The 21349-nt window shown below is 38.4% G+C and overlaps 1 protein-coding gene across 6 annotated transcripts in view; it reads right to left on the bottom strand.

Moving 5' to 3' along the window:
- TLL1 (tolloid like 1) overlaps positions 1–21349 on the bottom strand; it is a 164175-nt gene that overhangs the window by 121581 nt on the left and 21245 nt on the right. For 2 of the 6 annotated variants that reach the window (XM_079771103.1, XM_079771104.1), the window contains exon 2: positions 12439–12542. The exons of the other annotated variants lie outside the window; for them this stretch is intronic. In XM_079771103.1, the coding sequence (XP_079627229.1) occupies positions 12439–12460 (22 nt within the window). In that variant the 5' untranslated portion in view covers positions 12461–12542. The remainder of the gene's footprint in view (positions 1–12438; positions 12543–21349) is intronic. 6 annotated transcript variants of the gene reach the window in all.

Raw genomic sequence — 21349 nt, 5'->3', positions numbered from 1 at the left:
GAGCTTTCATTTTTCATTCTAATAGTCACTTTAACAAAATAACAAATCCTCAAATACTGACTGCTCCCTAACAAAGGAAACACAAAATTTTGGTTCAGATTCATTAATTTTAACATTTTTTATTTCATTTCTCACGACTAGCTTCCAGATATTTTGAACCAATAAGAAACACTACAGTTATCTTTTTATTATGGGATCCTGTGACCGTTGTGACAAACACATTAAAATCTACTGGATTCCTGAAGGTCACTAACGAGGGGACGAAGCCACCAGGAGACTTATTAGAGGTAATCCTGGAGTCTGTTGGAGTGAGATCAAATCAAAACCACTATAAATAAAGTAATATTTCTTAATCTCAATTGCAGTGGATTGAAACATATCAATCAAATATGTTTGAATTGGTCAGTTCAAAATGATATTTAAAAATACTGCCCAGCTGGCATGGCTCAGTGGTTGAACGTCAACCTATGAACGAGGAGGTTACGGTTCAATTCCTGGTCAAAGCAACAATTCCAGGTTGTGGGATTGATCCCCAGTAGGGGGCATGCAGGAGGCAGCCGATCAATGATTCTCTTTCATCGTTGATGTTTCTCTCTCTCTCTCCCTCCCTCTCCCTTCCTCTCTGAAATCAATAAAAATGTATTTTAAAAAAATACTAACTGGTCACTTCTAGAGGATGACAAGAAAGAAAATTATCACCTTTTAAATTGTGTAAAGAAAACATGTGGTAAAGACAGAGACCTGTTCCTCTATCTCTTGCCTTCTATCTGTCATCAGCTCCTGGGACATTCTCCTGAAGTTGGACATGAGTTCTTTGAGTCTGATTTCTGAGCACCACTCTCCGTACCTCTTTAAAGACGTGTGAATCATTATCTGACATGTAGGCTCCATCCTCTAAGTTCTAGTTGCTTGGACTAGTGCAGTCGATTTAAGTCACATATCAGAGACTATAGAAATGCTATTATGAATACATCATTGTATTTTTTAAAATTTTACTCTATGATGACAAGAGGTTCCCAGCAGTCATTCTGCACTTAAAAAGAATGAATGCTACCATGAGAAGGAGGTGGACACGACCTAGAAGACTATCTAGCAAAACAGAAAAGACAAGTAAAATGCATAGAAATTTGACGGTAGGAGAACCAGCGGGGAAATCAGAGTGTCCCAGCTCCCACACCATGTGTCGGGGAGGGGAGCAGCTCAGGTGCACTGAGAGCAAACCTGAGTGCACAGGGCACCTGGGAATCTGCGAGGGAAGTGCCTGTCCAGTGGACTCCCTCCGATGTGGGCTTCTGAATGTAATGCCAGTGCAAGTTAGTAATCCCAGCCCCTCCTCAATTCCCTCTGGGCAAGGAGGGCATTCTGGCTATTTCCCTGTGCCCTGTGCAGGGTGCACAGGTAGCTGATGGTGCTGGATAAGACATGGAAGGGAGCTACTGCAACAGTCCAAGTGGCCCTGAAATGAAACGCTGAAGGACAGATGCCAGGATGGAATGGGCTACTGACCTCAGGATTTTCAACAACAGTGACAGTCTATGGGGTTTGCGTCAGAGGGGACACAAGTTCATCATCCCTGACTTCCACAGTGAACACCAGCCAAGGAAACAGCAGTGGGCACAAGACCAGAATTGTCACCTCCCAGCAGAGGCCAGTGTGAACCGAGGGACAAGGCTCAGATCTGAGGCTTCCTCTCCCCCAAGACCATGATGTCACAAAACAACCTCCCCTCCCCACCCTCATGCACCAGATAACATCCCAGGGAGTGTCTGAGAAAAAACTGACCAGACCGGAGGAGAACTTACTAAAAGTTATGCAAAATGAGACTGAGTGATCACCACTGGCATGCAATGGAAGCTTAAAAAATTACAAATGAGCTAGGGTGTTGTTTTAGGTTTGGTGAGGTTGTTTTTTTCTCATTTGTTTTTGAGTTTGGGGGGCACATATACTAGTAGAAGTATATAAACTTGTTAAGTCTTACACAGAATTTTTTGAGAAATTTCATAGACTTAAAGCTGCTTTAACCTTCTAATCAGAAACAGCAAAGTGCCCAGATAACTGAAGCGTCTTACTGTACAGTTGGGAAGAGCAGTATTATATCTGACCAACATTTATGCTCTAGCTTCCGAAGCTTTTTTCCATACTTCAAATAATTCAATGTCACAATTCATTCTGCAATTCAACCAAGCTTATTCTCAGAGGAACTTTTTTTGTTGTTGTTTTTTATTTGTTGGGGTGACATTGGTTAATAAGATCATATAGGTTTCAAGTGTACATGTATATTGTATTGTGTGCCCACTACCCAAAGTCAAATCACCATATATCTGGCTCCGTTCCCTACCCCCTTTCCTCTGGTAGCCACCATACCGTTGTCTGTGTCTGTGAGTTTCAGTTTTATATCCCACATTCAGTGAAATCATATGGTTCTTAGCTTTTTCTCACTGACTTATTTTGCTTAGCATAATATTCTCAGGTCCCATCCATGTTGTTGCAAATAGCAGTATTTCATCTTTTCTTATGGCTAGTATTCCTTAGTATATATATAACAGATCTTTGGAGGAAGTTTAAATTATCAAATGACTATATACAAAATGGAAGACTTTTTTTCACAGGGAACTCATAACTGATTTAATGTATTAAGATGAATATTAATATATTGATAATAATTTCATAAATAATAGAAGTACAATAGAATTATAATTAATTTACATAATCATATCAACTAATTTTGTGATTAAATTATTATTTCTAAATATGTTTTTGACAATTATAAATCTCTTTACTATCAACAGCTTACAAACAAATTCTAAAAGAGGAAATCTGAAATATGAATGTCAGAACATTCAATTTAACTTCATATTCTCAGTCTTCATTTCTTGACTCATGACTGAGCTCTATCTTCCGAGTTTGCATGGTTACTGCAGATGCTAAAAGGTTTATAAATCATCCTTATTATTCTGACCTTTTGTCTTGATGTAAACAGCTGTATAGTTAAAAATGATGAGAATCAGGGATGGGGCTTACTTTTTGTTAGGAACACTCACTTTCTACCCACAAAATATATTTCAAATGAGAATTCCCCAGTTCAACAGGTTAAATAACATTTCAGAGTTAAAAGCATATGGTGACATGCGGAATAGCTGAAATAGCAACACTATGGGTTCAAGAAAAAAATGTGGGGTTCTCATGAGTGTGGACTAACTAGGAGAATTTCTGATCTCGAATGTCTCTGATGGCATTCTTTGCCTTTGCTTCTCACCTCCCTTGTACTTCCGCAAGATAAATTCCTGAGTAGGCAAAGCTAGGTGGTGTTAAATGCTGAACTACAAACACCTCACTACCTATTCCACAATGTCCAATCCTTGTCTGACTTCATGCAAAGCTAAGTTTCAATTGGTGCTTCTACTTGCAGTCAAACTCTATCAATCACTCCTCTGACATTCTTATAATCAGCTTAGCATAGCTTCTGCTTTACTACTAAAAGCCACACAGAGGACTACATCCTCTGGTTATCAATTATCCAGCCACCTTCTGAAAACCTATCACTGCCTCAGGCCACATCATCTTGGTGTGAGTGCAGTGTCTCAGAATGAACTCCTTAATGGAGAACTACCTGGTGCAGAATATGAAGCCAGCCACTGCCGTCTCCAATATGGGCACATTTGAATGTGTTAACTTTAAAGGAAGAGAAAAATAAAACTAGCAGAAACCTAGCCATATTTTAAAAATTCAATTAAACCTCGCAAAAGCTTAAGAAAATTAAACTAAGCTCATAACTGAAAACTGCCAGATTACAATTCAAGATAACTTTCCTTTGTTTTAAAACCATTTGCTATCATTTTCAATAATATACAGTCAGTTCCTTGGCTTTGCAATTTTTGGAAACTTAATGAATCATTTGTATTAATAAGTCCATGAAATAAATAATAAATATGTTATTAGAATATTATTTTTAAATATATTTTATTGATTTTTTACAGAGAGGAAGGGAGAGGGATAGAGAGCTAGAAACATCGATGAAAGAGAAACATCGATCAGCTGCCTCTTGCACACTCCCTACTGGGGATGTGCCCGCAACCGAGGTACATGCCCTTGACCAGAATAGAACCTGGGACCCTTCAGTCTGCAGGCCGACACTCTATCCACTGAGCCAAACCAGTTAGGGCTAGAATATTATTTTTAAAAAGTAAATTCCTCAACTGTATCCACAACTAAAAAAATGCCCTATATAAAACAAGGAAAATAATCATCCTACTTCAAAGGGTTGCTGATGAAAGGAATTAAAAAGTATTTAAATGGTGTATAACACAGAATAAGCATTTTATAAAAATTTGATCCTGTTATTGTTATATTATTCATTTCGTTAAAATAACTGGTGACATAGAATTCAATATCGCTTTATACCAGTATAGTAATCACTCTATTGCCATATGCATGTTTTTTTTCTGGAATGCTTATAGATCATAAGAAATCTATTTTCGTTTACCTATTATTTCAATACTTGCATTTAAAAAAATGTCTCAGGTATTATAAAGCAAATATGATGAAAAGAAAGTATTTAGGGTTACCACTTCTTCAAAAGAAAAGAATTTCATTTGTCTAGGTGAATGATCACCCTGAGAGAATTTCTCTAAATTGCAGAAATTTATTTTGTTTACAAAGGTATTTTTTCTTTAAAGCAAGGGTCAGCAAACTTTTTCTGTAAAAAGACAGATAGTTCATATTTTTATTTTAGTCTTTGTAGGTCATAAATTCTCTGTTGTAATTACTAAATTTAGCTATTGTAATGCAAAAGCTGCTGCAGACCCCATGTGAATGAATGAGTGTGGCTATTTCAGTAAAACTTTATTCCTGCTCTAAAACATGAAGTAAAATGATTCTTCACATAGAAAAAAATCTAATAAACAATAAAAGAATATGCACTTATTACATAATGAACAGTCTTTAAGAACTCAAAACATTTTAAATCCTCATATGTCACACCTGATTGCTTGGGCATTAATTCTTCGTTATAGTCCCTCCTCAACTACCACCGAGGGTGTCTATATATACCAAAGGGGATGTGTTGGCCTGGAACACAGTTACCAGTATTTGTACCTCCTTCTCTTACCAAGCAGATAGAGACAGCTGAACTCCAGTGATTTCTGGGAGAATGCACCCAAGTCTTGATTTCTGAACATTCCCCCTTAGCTCATACCAGATTAAAAAGTGTTGGCTTAGTAGTGACCAAATTAGCAAAGCTGTGCTGATTCAACTCCAGCCAAGCTGGCTCTTTTCTGGAATATTTATTAGGTTAAGTGAGGTTGGGACAAATTCATAACGAGCAGTTAACCGTGAATTTTACATTCTGGTGGGGAAAAGGAAAAGTTGCCAAGTGTGAGACTTCTTATAATTTAAACATATAAACAGGGAACTCACTGATATCCAGGGTGGAAAACTACTTATTGGTGTTAGGGAACCTTTTTCTTCTCAAATACTCTGCAGACATTACTTCCTAAGCAATGAGCAGCAGGTATTCTTCGATTCATTTCTAAAAGGAGAAGTTCAGACTTCAAGAAGTAAGTGTCACAGGAAGTCAGCTGCTTGGCTGGAAACAGAAGACAGATTTCCTGAACTCTGTTGGAGTCACTGTGGTATCTACTACAGAGCTTCACCTTCTAGCTGGATATTTCCAAAGGAGAGCAACAGAAGGAGTTATTCCCCTTCAACTCCCCTCTCCCGAGAAAAGTCAGACTTGCTGAGGAAAGCCTCATGCGAAATGCGTGGACTTCTTCACGGGAGACAGAAAGACGAATTTCCCTCAGGACACTCTCATTCCTTTTCTGACGTTCTCTAAGGGAAGATGCTGGTTTTCCCAGCTGCAGCAGGAAACTGTGATGGTGGCTTGGCCAAGCTGCGAACCAATTGTTCAGCAATGCTCAGCGGCATATGACCACATGAAGCCAAAAACCCGTGCTGCGTGAGTTCCCACTGTGCCAGAAGCTTCGGCACTATTTCTGCCATCAGGTTCTCTACTTGTTTTAGGAGGGCCAAATGGGATGGCGCTGTACTTGGTTCGCTTGCGTTTGTGCATTAAATCAGATGTTTTAATTACCCAAGTTCACTGCCCCAGGGGAGTTATTAAAACTCAAAGTTATTTCAAGGGAAATGGATCGGGGGGGGGGGGGGGGGCGGGAATCAGGCACTTTTTAAAAATATGGATTTGTTTTTCCCGACAGCTCAGCATCCCGAGTCCCAGCATTAACAGTGAAGCAGCAGGTCGGAAACAAGTTAAAACAAGTAGGAGAGACGGAGCCTGAAGGAATCCTCAGCCTGTAATTTAGGCTGTCTGTGCCCGTGACACACATGTTGGATGGCTCAGGTGTAAGGGGGTAAGGATGAACTAGTCATGTTGACTTTTTATAGCTTTAAAAATGTGTGATATTTTAAAGTGATGCAAGAAGAGTGATGATGTCCCAGCCATCCAGAAACTTCGTAACATCACCAAACATCCCAGGGCTTCTGTAATTCTAAGCCGTTGTTTATGCCATTCCTGTTGCCTGGAATGCCCTTCCTTGCCTTCTGGCAAATCCCTCCTCTCCTCCAATAGCCATGTCAGATTCTACCGTCTCTCTGATAACTTGCCCAACTCTCCTTATCACAGTCGTGGCTGTCCTCTCCTGCTCTGTAGAACTTTGATCACACTTTTATTAGACACTTATCATAGCGCAGTCACTTCTGTTTACATGTCTGTCTCCCCAGTTAAATCACGGGCATTGCTGCCTACACACAGCAATCAGGAATTACACCATCGGATCTTCTGTGTTGTTTCACTCTGCATGTTATTTGATGCAGAGGAGGTGCTCATGTCAGGTTGAAGACATGGTTTAGCCAAATTATTTTGATTGTGTTGGTCTAGAAGAATCCTTAGATCCTATTCAGTTTTGATTCTTAAAGATAAAGAAATGAAAGAGTTGACATGACATGTCTAAGGTCATATACCGACAGTACACATCTCCTGACTTCCTTTTCACTCTGTACAATACCATATCTTGGGAAATGACTTTGAAAAGATTACACTTAGCACAAAACAGAAACTTATTACTTCTCCATTCCAAACTAGACACACCTGGTTAAAAAGAAGGAAAAGTCAAAAGAGAAGAGATAAGGAAGAAGCCAAACTTTAAACACTCCTAGATTAGGGTTTCTTAACCTTGCAGGCACTATTGGCATTTTGGACTGGATGACTCTTTGCTGTGGGGGATTTTCCTTTGCACTGTAAGATGTTTTAGCAACATCTCTGGCCTCTACTCACTAGATGCCAGTAGCAACCCCCCCCCCCCGACACACACACACACACACACACACACACACACACACACACAATTGTGACAACCAAAAATGTTTCTAGACATTGCCAAATGTCCCCGGGAGGTAAAATTGTTCCTGGCTGAGAATAACTACCCCAGGTGAATAATCTCAGAGGAGGTAATCTACATTACTTCAATCAAAGTAGCAATAAATTAGTATGTATAGTATACTGATTTCAAGCCAATACTCTCATATTAAGCACAGAAGAGAGAATCTGAAATGCTTAATCCGCTTAAAATTTTATTAATCCTTTTTATTAAAAACAGTGATGCTGTCACTTGGTCTATGGCTGCAACTAGAGCAGAAAAAAAACAACCTAGTAAAACTTCCAGTTCTAAAGGGAATTAAGCACCCTTAACATGCTGTAGAGATAATCTTAATAGCTTTTATTTTAGTTTTACTTTAAACTTTCTTAAAGGTCCCTCCTCCATATCAAACATAATTTAATATTCCTACAAAACAGTCTAAGAAAGCAGAAATTAATAAAAGAGTAAGCAAATACCCTTCACTTGATTTCAGTATATAGAGTATCTTACAAAACCATGTCCTTTTATGGTATGTAAAATTTCTAATTGAAATTTGAGTATATACTTGCATTTTTTTTTTAATTCTTAAAGTTAGTCCCAGTTTGTAGAGTTCTGTTCTAGTTTCTAAATAAGTAAAATAATATCAGCTCAAATTTCAAAACTGTAATATCAAACATGAATTATAAACCACTAGAGCTGTTACTTTTTATTTTTGATAAGGAAGCTGGGCTTGTTTAAAAAATGTGTAACATAAAACATTGCATACACTATTCATCTACTGCAATAAAACCTTATTAGGTAGAGTTAATAGGTAGAGTTCAGAACTATAGTTGTTCAAGTGTATAAACAATGAGGTTCCATTATTGTACAGTTAATAAAACAACACAGTTGGCCAGGACAGCTAGCTAGTCGGGAGTTTTTGGGGTCTGGCTTCAGCATGGCACCACTCTGGCTTAAATACCAATGAAAACAATCCATGGCACTAATGCCAGCTGCCATGTCCAGAACAACAGTAGGGATCCCTGAAACTCAGGTGATTTCATCACTAGATGGTGCAAATAGGACCAAAAGATGCTCAAGACTCACCCTTCTGCCTTCCATTTCCTGAGACGGAGCAGCCTCCTGTTTCCCACCCCACGTCACCCTCCCCTATGCTCTTCCTGTCCCCATAAGAACTTTAGCCGGAGGATAAAAGGAAATTACCTACCACATTATATCCGAATTTCATTTCTTTTAATATAGTTACTCATACTTTTAAATGCAGCTAAGAGGAATATCACAGCTTTTGAGTATGCAGTTTTCAACCAGAAATGTTTCCCATCCTGCTTCTTATCTCCTCAGTAAGGTCTTAAAATGTGAATTAATATTTTAAAAATATAGATATAGATGACAGATAGATGATAGATCTACACACACACACACACACACACACACACACAGGTGTGCACGTGCACACACATGTTTGATATTTTACTTTTATTGCAATCCATATGTTCCTAAAGTTCCTAAGCTATCAGAGAACCTGGAATGCTACCGAGGCTGGGAATCATAATTACTGTGACCAACTCTTTGACCCATGAGAGTATTCACAATTTAATCTTTCATTTAATTTGCCTTATTTCCCTACCCCAACGCTTCATTGAATAGCCTAGGAATAAATCTTATATTTCACATTCACTTTTCAAATAATTCATACCATGTGCCTATTTAAAATAAGCACTTTATTTATATAATACTTGAAGTAATAAGTTGCTTGAACCTTTGAAAACTGACAGATGAAATGGTGATAACCTGCTAATTCCAAAGCATCATCGTTTGTAGGGAAATTTCCCATTTTTCTATCGCCCTGTGGCTTGGAGGCAGGACTACTGCATAAGATTGTACTGTTTATACCTGTGCAACAGTTCCCAGTGGCAAACGAGGGCCCATATCCAGGCCGGTCTCAGAGCTGAGCCACACCGGAAAGGAAACGTGCCTTGTTGCAATTCTTCTGTTCAGTGGGGGTACCTTAGTGTCATTTTTCCAAAGACAGCTACAAGCTAGTTACTGATATCCCTGCCTGAGAGACAGAGGTACACTACAGCAGCTCGGCGATCACTCTCTCACACACACGGCAGCCCAGGCAAAGGGAGGAACCTCCGGTGAGCAGAGGCCAACCCTCTCCCATCCTGGGCTGGCACCAGTGCCTGACCCTCAGAAGAGTGGCCTCCATCTGAAGAACCGGTTCCAAACTTCCCAGCGTTTACATAAACATAAATTCTGAAAATCATAAGACAATGCCAGCACAGAGCCTAAATTACTGAAGTAATGCTCTGTTTTTAAACTTTTATCAATATCAGCTTCTTTAGGCAGCAGGGAATTGTTGAAAATTCAAGATGGCATGTGCGTCTCTTTTGAATTGGTATTACGCATGATTGATATGTTGGAGGAAAACCCTGCTGAGATGTCCCATTGTCAAGTCCGGGCTTGTAAGTCTAAGGAAGTCATTCTACAATCTTGGGGCAGGAGAATGGAGAATGAGGAAGGAAAGGAAGAAGAAAGAGACACGGAAAGAAAGGTTTGGAAGGGAAAGGCTGGCAATAATAAAGAAATGAAGGAGAGGGAAATGGAGAAAAAGCAACTCCAGTTTTCTGCCTTGGGGTAATTGCAGAATGGTAAACAGTGTTCAGCAAATACTGAGCTTTCTTAGCCACTCTTTCAACTACATGTTACACAAACAGCCAAAAACAAAGAATCACAGCAAGTATTTCATGCTAATAAGTTTAAATCATTTCAAAACAGATACTCCTCTTTAGTGTGTGTTTAAACTATGAGTGCCAAGATAAATGAGTTCCTTACCTCCTTTTACCCATTCATTTTTGGCCTTTTTTCTCCCTTTCCAATGTTCTTGGTTGGCATAGGTCATTTGGTGTACACTGCTCCCCAGAATTCCAGAGCCCCCGTCAGCTTTTCAGACAAGCCAGAGCAACTCTGGTACAATGAGTTTTCTTTGTTCTTCTTCACTCATCCAACAGCCTTCCTCACATGTCCCATCTAAAAATTCACCTTTGCAATGCAGGATTCTATGTATTTCTTCTCAAGCTCTGCTTCCTTTCCGTTTTAACATTACTTTTCTGTTTCTACTTTTCTCTGAGTTTTCATTCTAAACATGTCTTGTGGGGTTGTTTTGTTTTGTTTTGTTAACTGAAAATGGTCGTGACAGGTCTAACTAAAGCGTTTCAAACCAAGGAACAGTCTCAGCTGAAGTGCGGCTATGCACACCTGTCAACACTACCTGTGCTTTCATGACTCACTGGAGACCAAAGACTACGCTCCTTTTTCTGGTCCAGTAGCTTAGAACTTCTCCCTGTCTTACTACAAAACATCAAGGGTAAGGTGTCAAAAACCTCATACAAAACCGGCCAGATGTCTTAAGCGATATAACACCCGTAAAGAAGGTATAAAACTCAAGGTCAGGAAACAGGCAAGAAAGTCTAACCGACCTTGGAGAGTAAGTGGGTGGGGGGACAGAATGGAGAGCGGGAGAGGCAGAAGTGGGAGAAGTTGGAGAGAAGGCGGAGGAGAGAGAGAAAGGAAGCTAGTGAAAATCCCAGGGTATGCCATGGTAACTAAAGCTGCTTTTCCCAAACATTTACGTTGTTATTCTGTGTATTTCAGCCCACTATATATTAATGACTTTGTTTCTTGCTCTTTTTAAAAATATAATTTATATAAAGAAGACAACCTTCTCTAAAGTTGCTGAATAAAATACCAAAATTATTTTACACGTTTTGTTCCAAGTGTTGCACCCAAAATATTAGATTTTCTACAGCTTGTTACAGTTAACAAAGTACTTTCACATCTATGATCTCATTTGGTCTTCACAACAACCTAGGAAGGCAGGCGGACAGGGAATGAGAGCTGGTGCTCACAGAACTTACATGACACTTAAGTAATGTGGGGATGGGAATGTCAACTCTACCTGGGCTTTTTTCTCTATTACCATGCTCTTCCAGGACTCTCTGTTTGAATACTTTATAGGATGAATTAAATTAAGGAAATTAGCATTACGTAAAACATTCATTTGTATGACATCAGTTCAAGCATGAGTTAGATCCAAGCCACTAGATTAAAAAAATACAAACGAATTTGAATCTGTGCTTACTGCAGAACTTTGTTTTTCCTTCTATATAGTGAAGTACTATAATTTTACACAGGAGTCAACTATACAAGAGAAATTTTCTTCTTGTCTTTAAATGCCATTATCTTATAACTTATAAACTGCACAGAAAACAATTTGAAAGGAGATTTAGATCCTCAGGACTTGAAGACAATAAAATGATATTATTTTAATATTTTCTATTCTATCATTATTTTCTCCTCTTATCTTTGTTTATTATAACTTCATTATTCTGCCCTAAAGGAAATATCCAACCCTAGTCTTCTGTAATTTATCACAAACAAACATTATTTCTACTATTTCTATTATCCATTTGAACATTTACCAAGTATTTCCTGTAACAGCTTACTAAGTGTTACCTTGGAAATTATTACATGATTGGGGACTCAGGAAGTAACATTGAAAAGAAAGAAATCTGTACTGAGCAACAGTGTTTAACAACAATGCTCAAATATATCAATATTAAAACTATTCTCAAATTTTGCAGCTTTTCCCACTTATGCATTTATGAGCCCATTTATGTTCAGCTTTAAAGTCCAAAAAATTTTTAAATTAAATATTCTAATTTTTCACTAGGTTACACTTGACACAGTTTCAAAGTAACTCCAAGTTCCTCAAAGTGGGATTTTCACAGAATTAAAAATATCTATAGGTAATCCTAAGGAAACAAACAAACAAAAACAAAAACTGAATGCATCCTATTTTTGTACTATGTTTTTCACCAAAGATATATAAGAATTTATGACCTGAGCAATACTTCTAACGTTTTATTTTAGGCCAAGTGGCATTATGTTGGGGTATGATGATGACATAAAACAGACACTGGATATAATCATTTATATGCTGACTTCATACAGATCGGAATCACTGAAGGGATTCAGCCCCCCAAATTAGGAAGTCACTTACATTGACTCTGACCTCCCATCATGAGAAGTCCAGGTGCTTCTTCTTGACTTCAAGGGCTCGGCAGCCCAGGCAATGCCCCAACACTGCTTAGAGCAGTGGTCAGTCTGGAAGTAAAGAAGCACAGTAGTATCCCAGAGTGAGTGTTTTCAACAAGGCCTTCAAGGCCTAACACTGATCCATGTTTGGCCACATGCCATTTGAGACTATAACACTGTCCCACCACAGCAAGAAATGGTGATGAAAACCTAGAATAAACTGTATCTATCCAAAGAATATACAGTATCATAAAAGGGTTATAAACACATTTTTCCCATATTGCCATTCACTTGGACATTAGCTTTAATGGCATGACAATATTATAACTCCCTATTTTTTAAAATTCTGGCATACACAGAAAGCCAATTAGTGGTGGATAGTATATAAATTATATTGTTGTTTATAAATAAGAACAAAATCGTAAGCATTAATATCATAAAATCATTTTAAATGAGCTTTAATACAGAATATTTATTGTTTAGTCTAATATCTTTAAAATAAACTTAATATATGTCCCATAACTAAAGCTAGCCTAATATACATACATTCTATTATTACTGAATAATGTGGAATATAATTTAATTAATACGTAGTGCATAAAACTAAGTGTAACCACTCAGGTGTCACTGTACCTCCTCCTGCTCACAGAAGGCTCTATTATTTATGGGCCAGCTCCACCAGTCCCGCTCAGGCATATAGGGGCTGTGCCAACATCTTTATGAACTCCCCGGTGTTTCAGGAAATACAAATGTATGATATTCCTCAGGCTCATCCACCAAAACAAGGCCTGACTACACACAAGCAGTCTACCCCAAGGATTTTTGGAGCCACATAAACTCAATAAAAGAACAGAAGCTGGACTGGCCAAAGGAAAGCAGTGTGGGAGTGAAACCACTGGTTTAATAGGAGACCAAGATTCAGTTTCAATTTTGAAGGTAAATAGCTCTGTGACTTCACCAAAATCTAGAGCAATTCTGTGTTTCCTTTCTAAATGTTAGCCAAAAAACAAACCAAAAAAACAGGCGGATGATTCTGACATTGACATCATGGAAGGTTTTGAAAACTAAGACTATTCAGGCCCCATTCACAGAGATTCTAATTTAATACATCTGGAATATGACTAAACATTAGTGTGTGTTTTTTTTTAATTTCCTGAAATAAAGATTAAAAACCAGGAATCTAGAATTCCAGATGATTTCAAAGTTTCCTCCCAGCTCCCCCCCCCCCCCAAATTTGATAATTCTGTACCATAAAATCATTTCATCACTCTTGGAAACTATAAAATATCACGTTATTCAAAAAAATATTACAAATGATAGACAAAGAAAGGTTTACACAACTACTGAACTATAGTAAATATAACCTTGAAATTTTTTCTCCTTCAAATGATACACTATTATCTCATATATACATGCATGCTGAGATGGATAATATAAATGTATTCAATAACTTTCTAGTTAACATTTTCATCAGTCTGAAACTGTGCCTACAATTGACACCAATACCTTGATCCACTTAATATGAAAAAGTGGCATCTTTATATTGCAATTTTTAAAAGTTATACTAATGACTAAACTTTCTAGGGAGGAAACTGAAAAGCAGTGATCAACACTAAAATTTGAGAAAGCAAGAGTCTTTTCAAGGACGACAGAGTTAAGAAATAAATAAACCCAATCTTAATAAAATGTGCTTTCCAGATGTCTCATGCTTTTGTGCAAACAATGTAAGAATTAGAGTGTGTATGCTTTATTGACAGGACAAATGAAGATGTGAATCCTATAAATAACCAGGAGCACAGTCCCTTGTGAAAGTAGATGTCAGCTATAAATAAAAAGTAGAATAAATGAAACAAAATATGCATATAAAATGTTATACGTAAGTCCTTCACTAGCAAGCCCTAAGGTTACCACTATTAAAAGTTATCACAACTGCCTTTATCTGTAGGATACTATTATCCTCATTTTATACCTAAGGAAAAAGACTCAGAGAATGCAAGTAATTTCCCCAAGTTTTCACACTTAGAAATATCACAAACATTAGGCAGTCTTGACTCTAGAAATTCCTACTGTCTAAAAGTTCTAGAAGGGTATAAGAGTAAAGAAGTCATTCTTAGATAGTCCTTCATTGACATACCAAACAGCAGAAGCAAAACCAGTTTGTTGTGTGTTGTTTTTTCCCACCTTTATCTTCACTTATATTCTTTAAGAGGAATATACTGATCAAGAAGTACCATATGCATTTTTATATGAGTGGAAAACAGAATGGAAAGTTGGCTCAGAAATACCATAAAATACGTATATAAGTTCACAATTGGTTCTAACACATTGAACTAGGAGAAGCATAAAAATTGCCTCAATGCTACCAGCATGAAAATAAACCAAAAAAAGGGGGGGTGTTGATAATCCTGTAGAATGACTCCCCCCCCCGCCCATATTTGACATTACTCATGATTTTTCTGACATTTAGGTAAAGAAATCTTGGAGCAAATGTTCAAATTTGAATGTAAACCTAAGAAGCAGAACCAGTTCTTTGAAGATTTTTGTTCTAGTCCTTGTTCTGCCAATGTCTTAACCTTATTCTGTCTGACTCTCACTTTCCTCATTTACAAAAATGGGAGAGGTTAAACATGATTGTGAGTTTTCCCCAAAATACTTTATTAAGAAAAATTTTAAACATATAGCCAAGTTGAAAGAATCATACATACGGTAAGCACCCATATACCCTCCGTCTACATTCTACCATTAACATATTACTATCCTTGCTTCAACGTGTATCCATCCATCAACCCACTTTATTTTTGGTGGATTTCCAAATACATCACAGACATCAGCACACCTCCCACTAAGTTCTGTGGCATGTTACAACTGAGTTCAGTAATTGTTTACTTTTTTACATTAAATGCAAATATAATAAAACACACAAATTGTAAGTGTATATTCACTTCGTTTAAATAAATGCATGTACCCAAACTCCTATCAAGATACAAAATATTATGTATTGGTGAGAGTTTGAGTTTGATTTCTGAGTAACAGAGGCCCAGATGTGGTAAAAATAGAGTGGCTCTGATTAAATGATCTTCGTCCTCAGTGGGTCCCTCTGCCCTGCCACAGGGTTCCAAGAACTTAGGTTCTTCAAAGGAAGAAGATCACCCCAGCAGACGCTCTCTCAGATCCCTTCCAGCTGAATATGGCCAAAGCCTCTGACTATAGATCAGTGATGGGCAACCTTTTGAGCTTGGTGTATCAAACTTCGCCAAAAAACTGAGCATAACTCGGGTAGTGTGTCACTTTGAGGAAAAAACTAACTCCAAGACTCTAGTCGCAAATGTTTCATCCTCAGGAGCAGCAAATGTTTCATCCTCGGCACACGGCTGCGTGTCATCAGAAATGGCTACGCGTGTCAGTGCTGACACGCGTGTCATAGGTTCGCCATCACTGCTATAGATGAAAGTAGTTAAACTACTCCGACATTTTCTGCCTCTCACCAAACATGAAACATGGCCAATTTCTCAATGCTTGAAAGTTTCCTGGACAAATTATAATTGGCTTATTGTTTGTTTACTGTGCTTAAGACAGTGTTATATTTGCATCTCAGATTTTCATCTTTTTAAAGTGATTATGAATGGCAATTAATATATTTCTACACTAGGGCCAAGCTCTATTCATAAACTGAAAGGCACCTGCATTCATTCTGGGAAGTTCCCAAACATTAATTTGGGTAGGTATTTACAGTGACAAGTGAAGTTTTCTGTACATAGAGGATTACAATTCCTGCTGAGAACACTCTTTCTGTCTCCCTCACTCCCCCTCTCTCTCTCACTCTTTCTCTCCCTCACTCTAACTCTCTCATTCTTTCATTTTGACCTTAAAATAATGTGCACCTTTGGAGTAAGCACATGCCCTATGGGGAGATATAAGAGATTAGCTCTGCTCCTGGCCTTGTGTGACTTTAGGGAAGGCTCCCAGACTCCGTGGGCCTCAGCGTTCTAGTTGGTCATACTGAGTAAATAAATAATCCTCAGTACTAATAACCTCAATCATATGAACAGTGAATACAAAACACACTTCAAAAGCACCATCTTCCTGCAGGCAATTAAGCACCTGGCAAGGAAAGCTATAAACCTGTAGTTCATCAGATCATTCCATCTTAATCATTCAAACCTAACCACAAGCCTTCAATCAAACTGTGGCTAGAGACTTAATCCTGCTCTCAGTACTTATACAGTGCTGCCTGAATAGCTGCACCTTATTTCTCTGGTGCTTTTTCTTTGTTCCATTTTTTTTTTCCTCAGACCATCTTCTTCAAAAGGAAATTCCAGTTTGGGCTATTATGTAACATGTTTCCTAGAACCCCAAAAGGCCACTACCATTTGCCATCTAATTACAAAATAGGGCCTGATCTATGATGACCTGCTGTTCCACTCCTCTGTATGTCTAATCATTTATGTTTGATCTGGACTATTAATCATCAGTATTGCCTATGATGAAGATATAAGAAGATATACTCCAGTATACCAGAATTGGTAGACAGGATAAAAAAATTCTGGTAGGAACAGTTTAACCCATGAGCATACTCATTGTTCAGGACTATTAGGAGACAATTCTCCAAGGGTCTCCTGGGAGCACATCACGTGAGCAGAAGTACTGATACCCTTTGTTCTAGATCTAGACTATCTGGTCAAGGGTTTCTGTATAAAGAATGGCCTATAGGCAGACAGGGCAGCGAGCAGACTTGTGTGCTGAGCAGTACAACATCTCTTTGGGGCAAAGTCTGGACAAGTTTGCTTCAGTCCATTGGAAGAGAGTTCCCTAAGCTCAGAAATTCCAGCTGGGGCACGACTCCTTTGCATCAGCACCATCCACCCGGCTCATGTCATCACGGCACCCGCAGGAAGAACTCACACAAACCTGAAGTGCAATACTCGTTTTGCCTCTAAAACAAAAGTTTCTGCCGGCGTCTGTGAAAATGAGGCAGGCTAACCCAACAGCCCACAAGGACGATCTACAAGCATCTCAGACTGTTCACATTCTTCCTGAGGACACTGTCATTGTCCAGGCTTGTTACCCCGGTACGTCCCACTCTCTCAATGAGGACTGCCCTGTCTCTCAGGTGGCACTGAACTCTCTTGAACAGCAAACCTTTGATACGATGCCTGAAGTCAGTGTATTCTATGGGTTTGGACAGCAGTACAAATTGCATTCCACAGACTCCAAAAGTTGTAAATGTCCATTTAGAAAAAAAAAAATCTAGGAAAAGTAACACAAGTTCAAGACTTCTCCAAATCCCCATGAATATAACTTTTTTAGCAGAGCCTGTTGTTCTCTGTGGTAGCAAAGCAAAAACAAACCCTATGAACATTTTACACATGGTAAAAGATGAAAGCTAAGCAGAAAATACTATCTAATGAGGGTAATGGGTATAAACAAATAAACATTCCTGAAAAGAGTTTAAACATTTCTTGTTGGTGCTAAAGGCAACTAAAGAAGGTAAAGAATGAGAGGATTACAGAGATTAACTGCATTGACTTCTTAGAGTTTTGGAACTGCCCTGGTGTATGCTATAAATAATTATAAACTGCACTATAAGTGTTTCACAGAGTACCTCGGTTTAAATGGCTCCTAGGAGACAACTGTTATTTTGCACAACTGCAAATTAGGGGTAAGATGCAGGAGGAAGGCTCAGTAATACGGGATTCCATTTTGGAACACGGTACTAACATATTTTCAACTTGACTTTCATACCTAAGCAGGATCAGCTTTGCCCTGAATAAATTATATATCACTCTATTTGCTTTATACAGTTCTTTGTAATTAAGCCATAGTTCAAAAAGTAATCTATGTGTGCTGTCCCTGGGAGAAAAGTAGCATGAGGTGCCAAACACGAACACTTGGCTCTGAAAAGGCTCCTTTCCACACAATAAAAAAAGAATAGTCAGCAACACGAGGACATAAACCATGTGCCTCTCTAGCATCTAATAAGATTCCTAGCATTTTGTAGATATTGATTAAATATTCGCTATGTTATTTAATATAAATAACTTTATTCTCATTGAATATTTTAAACATAACAAACTCACGAGTACTAAAGGGGATTGGAAAAAAAATCAATGATCTGGACTTACTATTCAAATACAAAATGTATCCACTGGGAAATTGGCCGAACCCTCTTCTTTTAAATACTGTTTGGAATAAACATGTGATTACTTCACAGTCATGTGGTATGGTGATCATAATTTCTAAAAAATATTTGCCTGAAACTCCAATGCATAAAGTGTTTTATATTTGATTAGAGAAGGGAAAAGAAAAGAACTCAGCCCTAAAGGCTTTTGTTAGTTATATGGTAAAATGAATACCTCTATTGGGAATATTATTCTAAATGCAATTTACTATGATATGCTTACACAACCATAAGTATAAGCAGACACATGTTCTTAGAGATTAGAATGCCTTCTATGGAAATTCTCAATACGTAAGTTTCTAATCCAAGCGCCGTGACAGAATGATATCCAATTCCCTAACTCCCAAAACCTAGTGAAGAACCCAGAGCGCTGAACCGGGAGAAAACCTACATGGGCACTGGCTTCAGGTCAACGTGTCACACGGACCAGGATTCCCAGCCTGGTTCTGCATGAAAGCACACTTTGCAACATAGATTTCCAGGTCCCAATTCCAGCAACTGGTTTTGCACTTCTGAGTTATACTGAGGAATCCCAAGTTTAACATTTTTCTCTAGGTGATTCTGATCCTCTGACAGGTTGGAGAGGTATTCACATGGGTCACAGAAATTGATTAGGAAACCAGAACAGAAGACAAACTAAATCACGTTTTGGAATGAGAATTAGGAGGCAACGGAGGAGGGAGTCCAATCGAGCAGGGCTCCATGGCTGACAATTCAGAGACTCACACTGAAGATCTGAATTAGACTGTGTGTTAAGACCAGGAAGATACAAAGGAAACCATGCATCAGCCCCTAGACCAGTGATGGCAAACCTATGACACGCGTGTCAGCACTGACACACGTAGCCATTTCTGATGACACGGGCCGCATGCCGAGGATGAAACATTTGCGAAATAATGTTTTTTCCTCAAAAGTGACACACTACCCGAGTTATGCTCAGTTTTTTGGCGAAGTTTGACACACCAAGCTCAAAAGGTTGCCCATCACTGCCCTAGACTGTTAACGATGGCAACAGTGCAGCCAAAAGAACATCTACTGTCTTACTTTCTGGATTCAAAGACAATATAGTTTTTAAGAACGTTTTTTACTTCAATTTTACTGTAGAAAAAAAGAAATATTGTCACATTAAACAGGCCCATAAATTGAGAAATATTTGTGTTTCAGAAACATTAAAATGTGGGTAATGCATTTTATGATGGAAGAATAGGGAGATAGAGTAAATCATGTGAGGCACACAGAAAGGAGGTGGAAGCTGTTAACTTAGTTATATTGAAAAATTAACTTGAAAAGGAAGTGGGGTCTAGAAATTAAGCACTTGATGAAAATCAAACATACTCTGGTTTTCTCACTTTGTAAACGAAAGTAAATCATTACTTCCCCATATCACGGAAGTTTACACCCCAAAAGACTTGAGAGAGCAGATGTATTTAGTAAGTAAAAAAGAAAGAACTCCTACCATTTGCAGCAGCATGGATGGACCTGGAGAGCATTATGCTAAGTGAAATAAGCCAGTCAGAGAAAGATAAATATCACACGATATCACTCATTTGTGAATATAATAAACAACATAAACTGATGAACAAAAATAGATCCAGAGATATGGAAGCATTTAACAGACCATCAAACCTCAGAAGGAAGGAAGGGAGGAATGGGGGGGGGGGGGGTGGCGCGAGAGGGGTAGAGATCAACTAAGTAACTTGTATGCATATAAGCATAACTAATGGACACAGATAATAGGGGGGTGAAGGCCTGGGCTGGGGGTGGGGGTGGGCTGGGAGAGGACAATGGGGAATAAAGGGGACATATGTAATACTTTCAACAATAAGAATTTAAAAAAAAAAAAGATTTCAGGCTTAGGACCCAGGCTTGGGTTTCACCATTTAGCAGCTATGTGAACATGGCTACTTTAGCTAATTTTAAAAAGCCCTAATGTCCTTCTAAGTAAAATTGTATGATGGGCAATATTAACAGTCAAGTGTTTGGTGTAATTATGTGAAATAATGTATTATTTTACTCCGTTACTTAGTACTGATCCAAATTACAATTTTAGCATTACAATATACCAGGGTATTTCAGTTACTTGATTTTCTTGAACACATTAGTTGAAAGATCCCTTCTTATATAGTAACTAGAGGCCCAATGCACAGTAGGCCTTCCTTCCCCAGCTGCCAGTACCAGCTTCCTCTGGTACCCAGGACCCGGGCTGGCTTCCCTTGGGCTGTTCACAGGCCCCCGGGACCCGGGCTGGCTTCCCTCGGGCCCCAGCTTCGTCAGGAAGGACGTCCGGAATGACATCCGGAAGATGTCCAGTCTAATTAGCATATTACCCTTTTATTATTAAAGATGAGGGAAGTGCCCATATTTTAAAACATGTGGCTCTCCGTAGGATCATAGAATGCTAGATTTGGAATTGGTTTTAGGGACTCTGACCAAACTCCCTAATTTTATTGGAGGAAATAAGGCTAAGATCAAATGCATATAAACGACATCTTTGATCAATGTCTAGAAATTGCTTAATTAAATTTTGTCTTACAGTTTTTACTCACTTTTCTTTTTGGATGAAACTAAAGAAAGTAACACTTGTTCATGAGAAAGAAACCAAACAATACTAATGAGGAAAGTAAAAATCTCCCTTTGTTGCCCCTACAAGCCCACTCTGCTCCCCAGAAGTAACTCTTTGATATGTGTGTCCTCCCAG

This window comes from Cnephaeus nilssonii (genome assembly GCF_951640355.1).
Source record: "Cnephaeus nilssonii genome assembly, chromosome: 5".
NCBI lineage: Eukaryota > Metazoa > Chordata > Mammalia > Chiroptera > Vespertilionidae > Cnephaeus > Cnephaeus nilssonii.
Note: the sequence above shows the minus strand (reverse complement) of the source record. Positions and strands in the feature narration are given on the sequence as shown.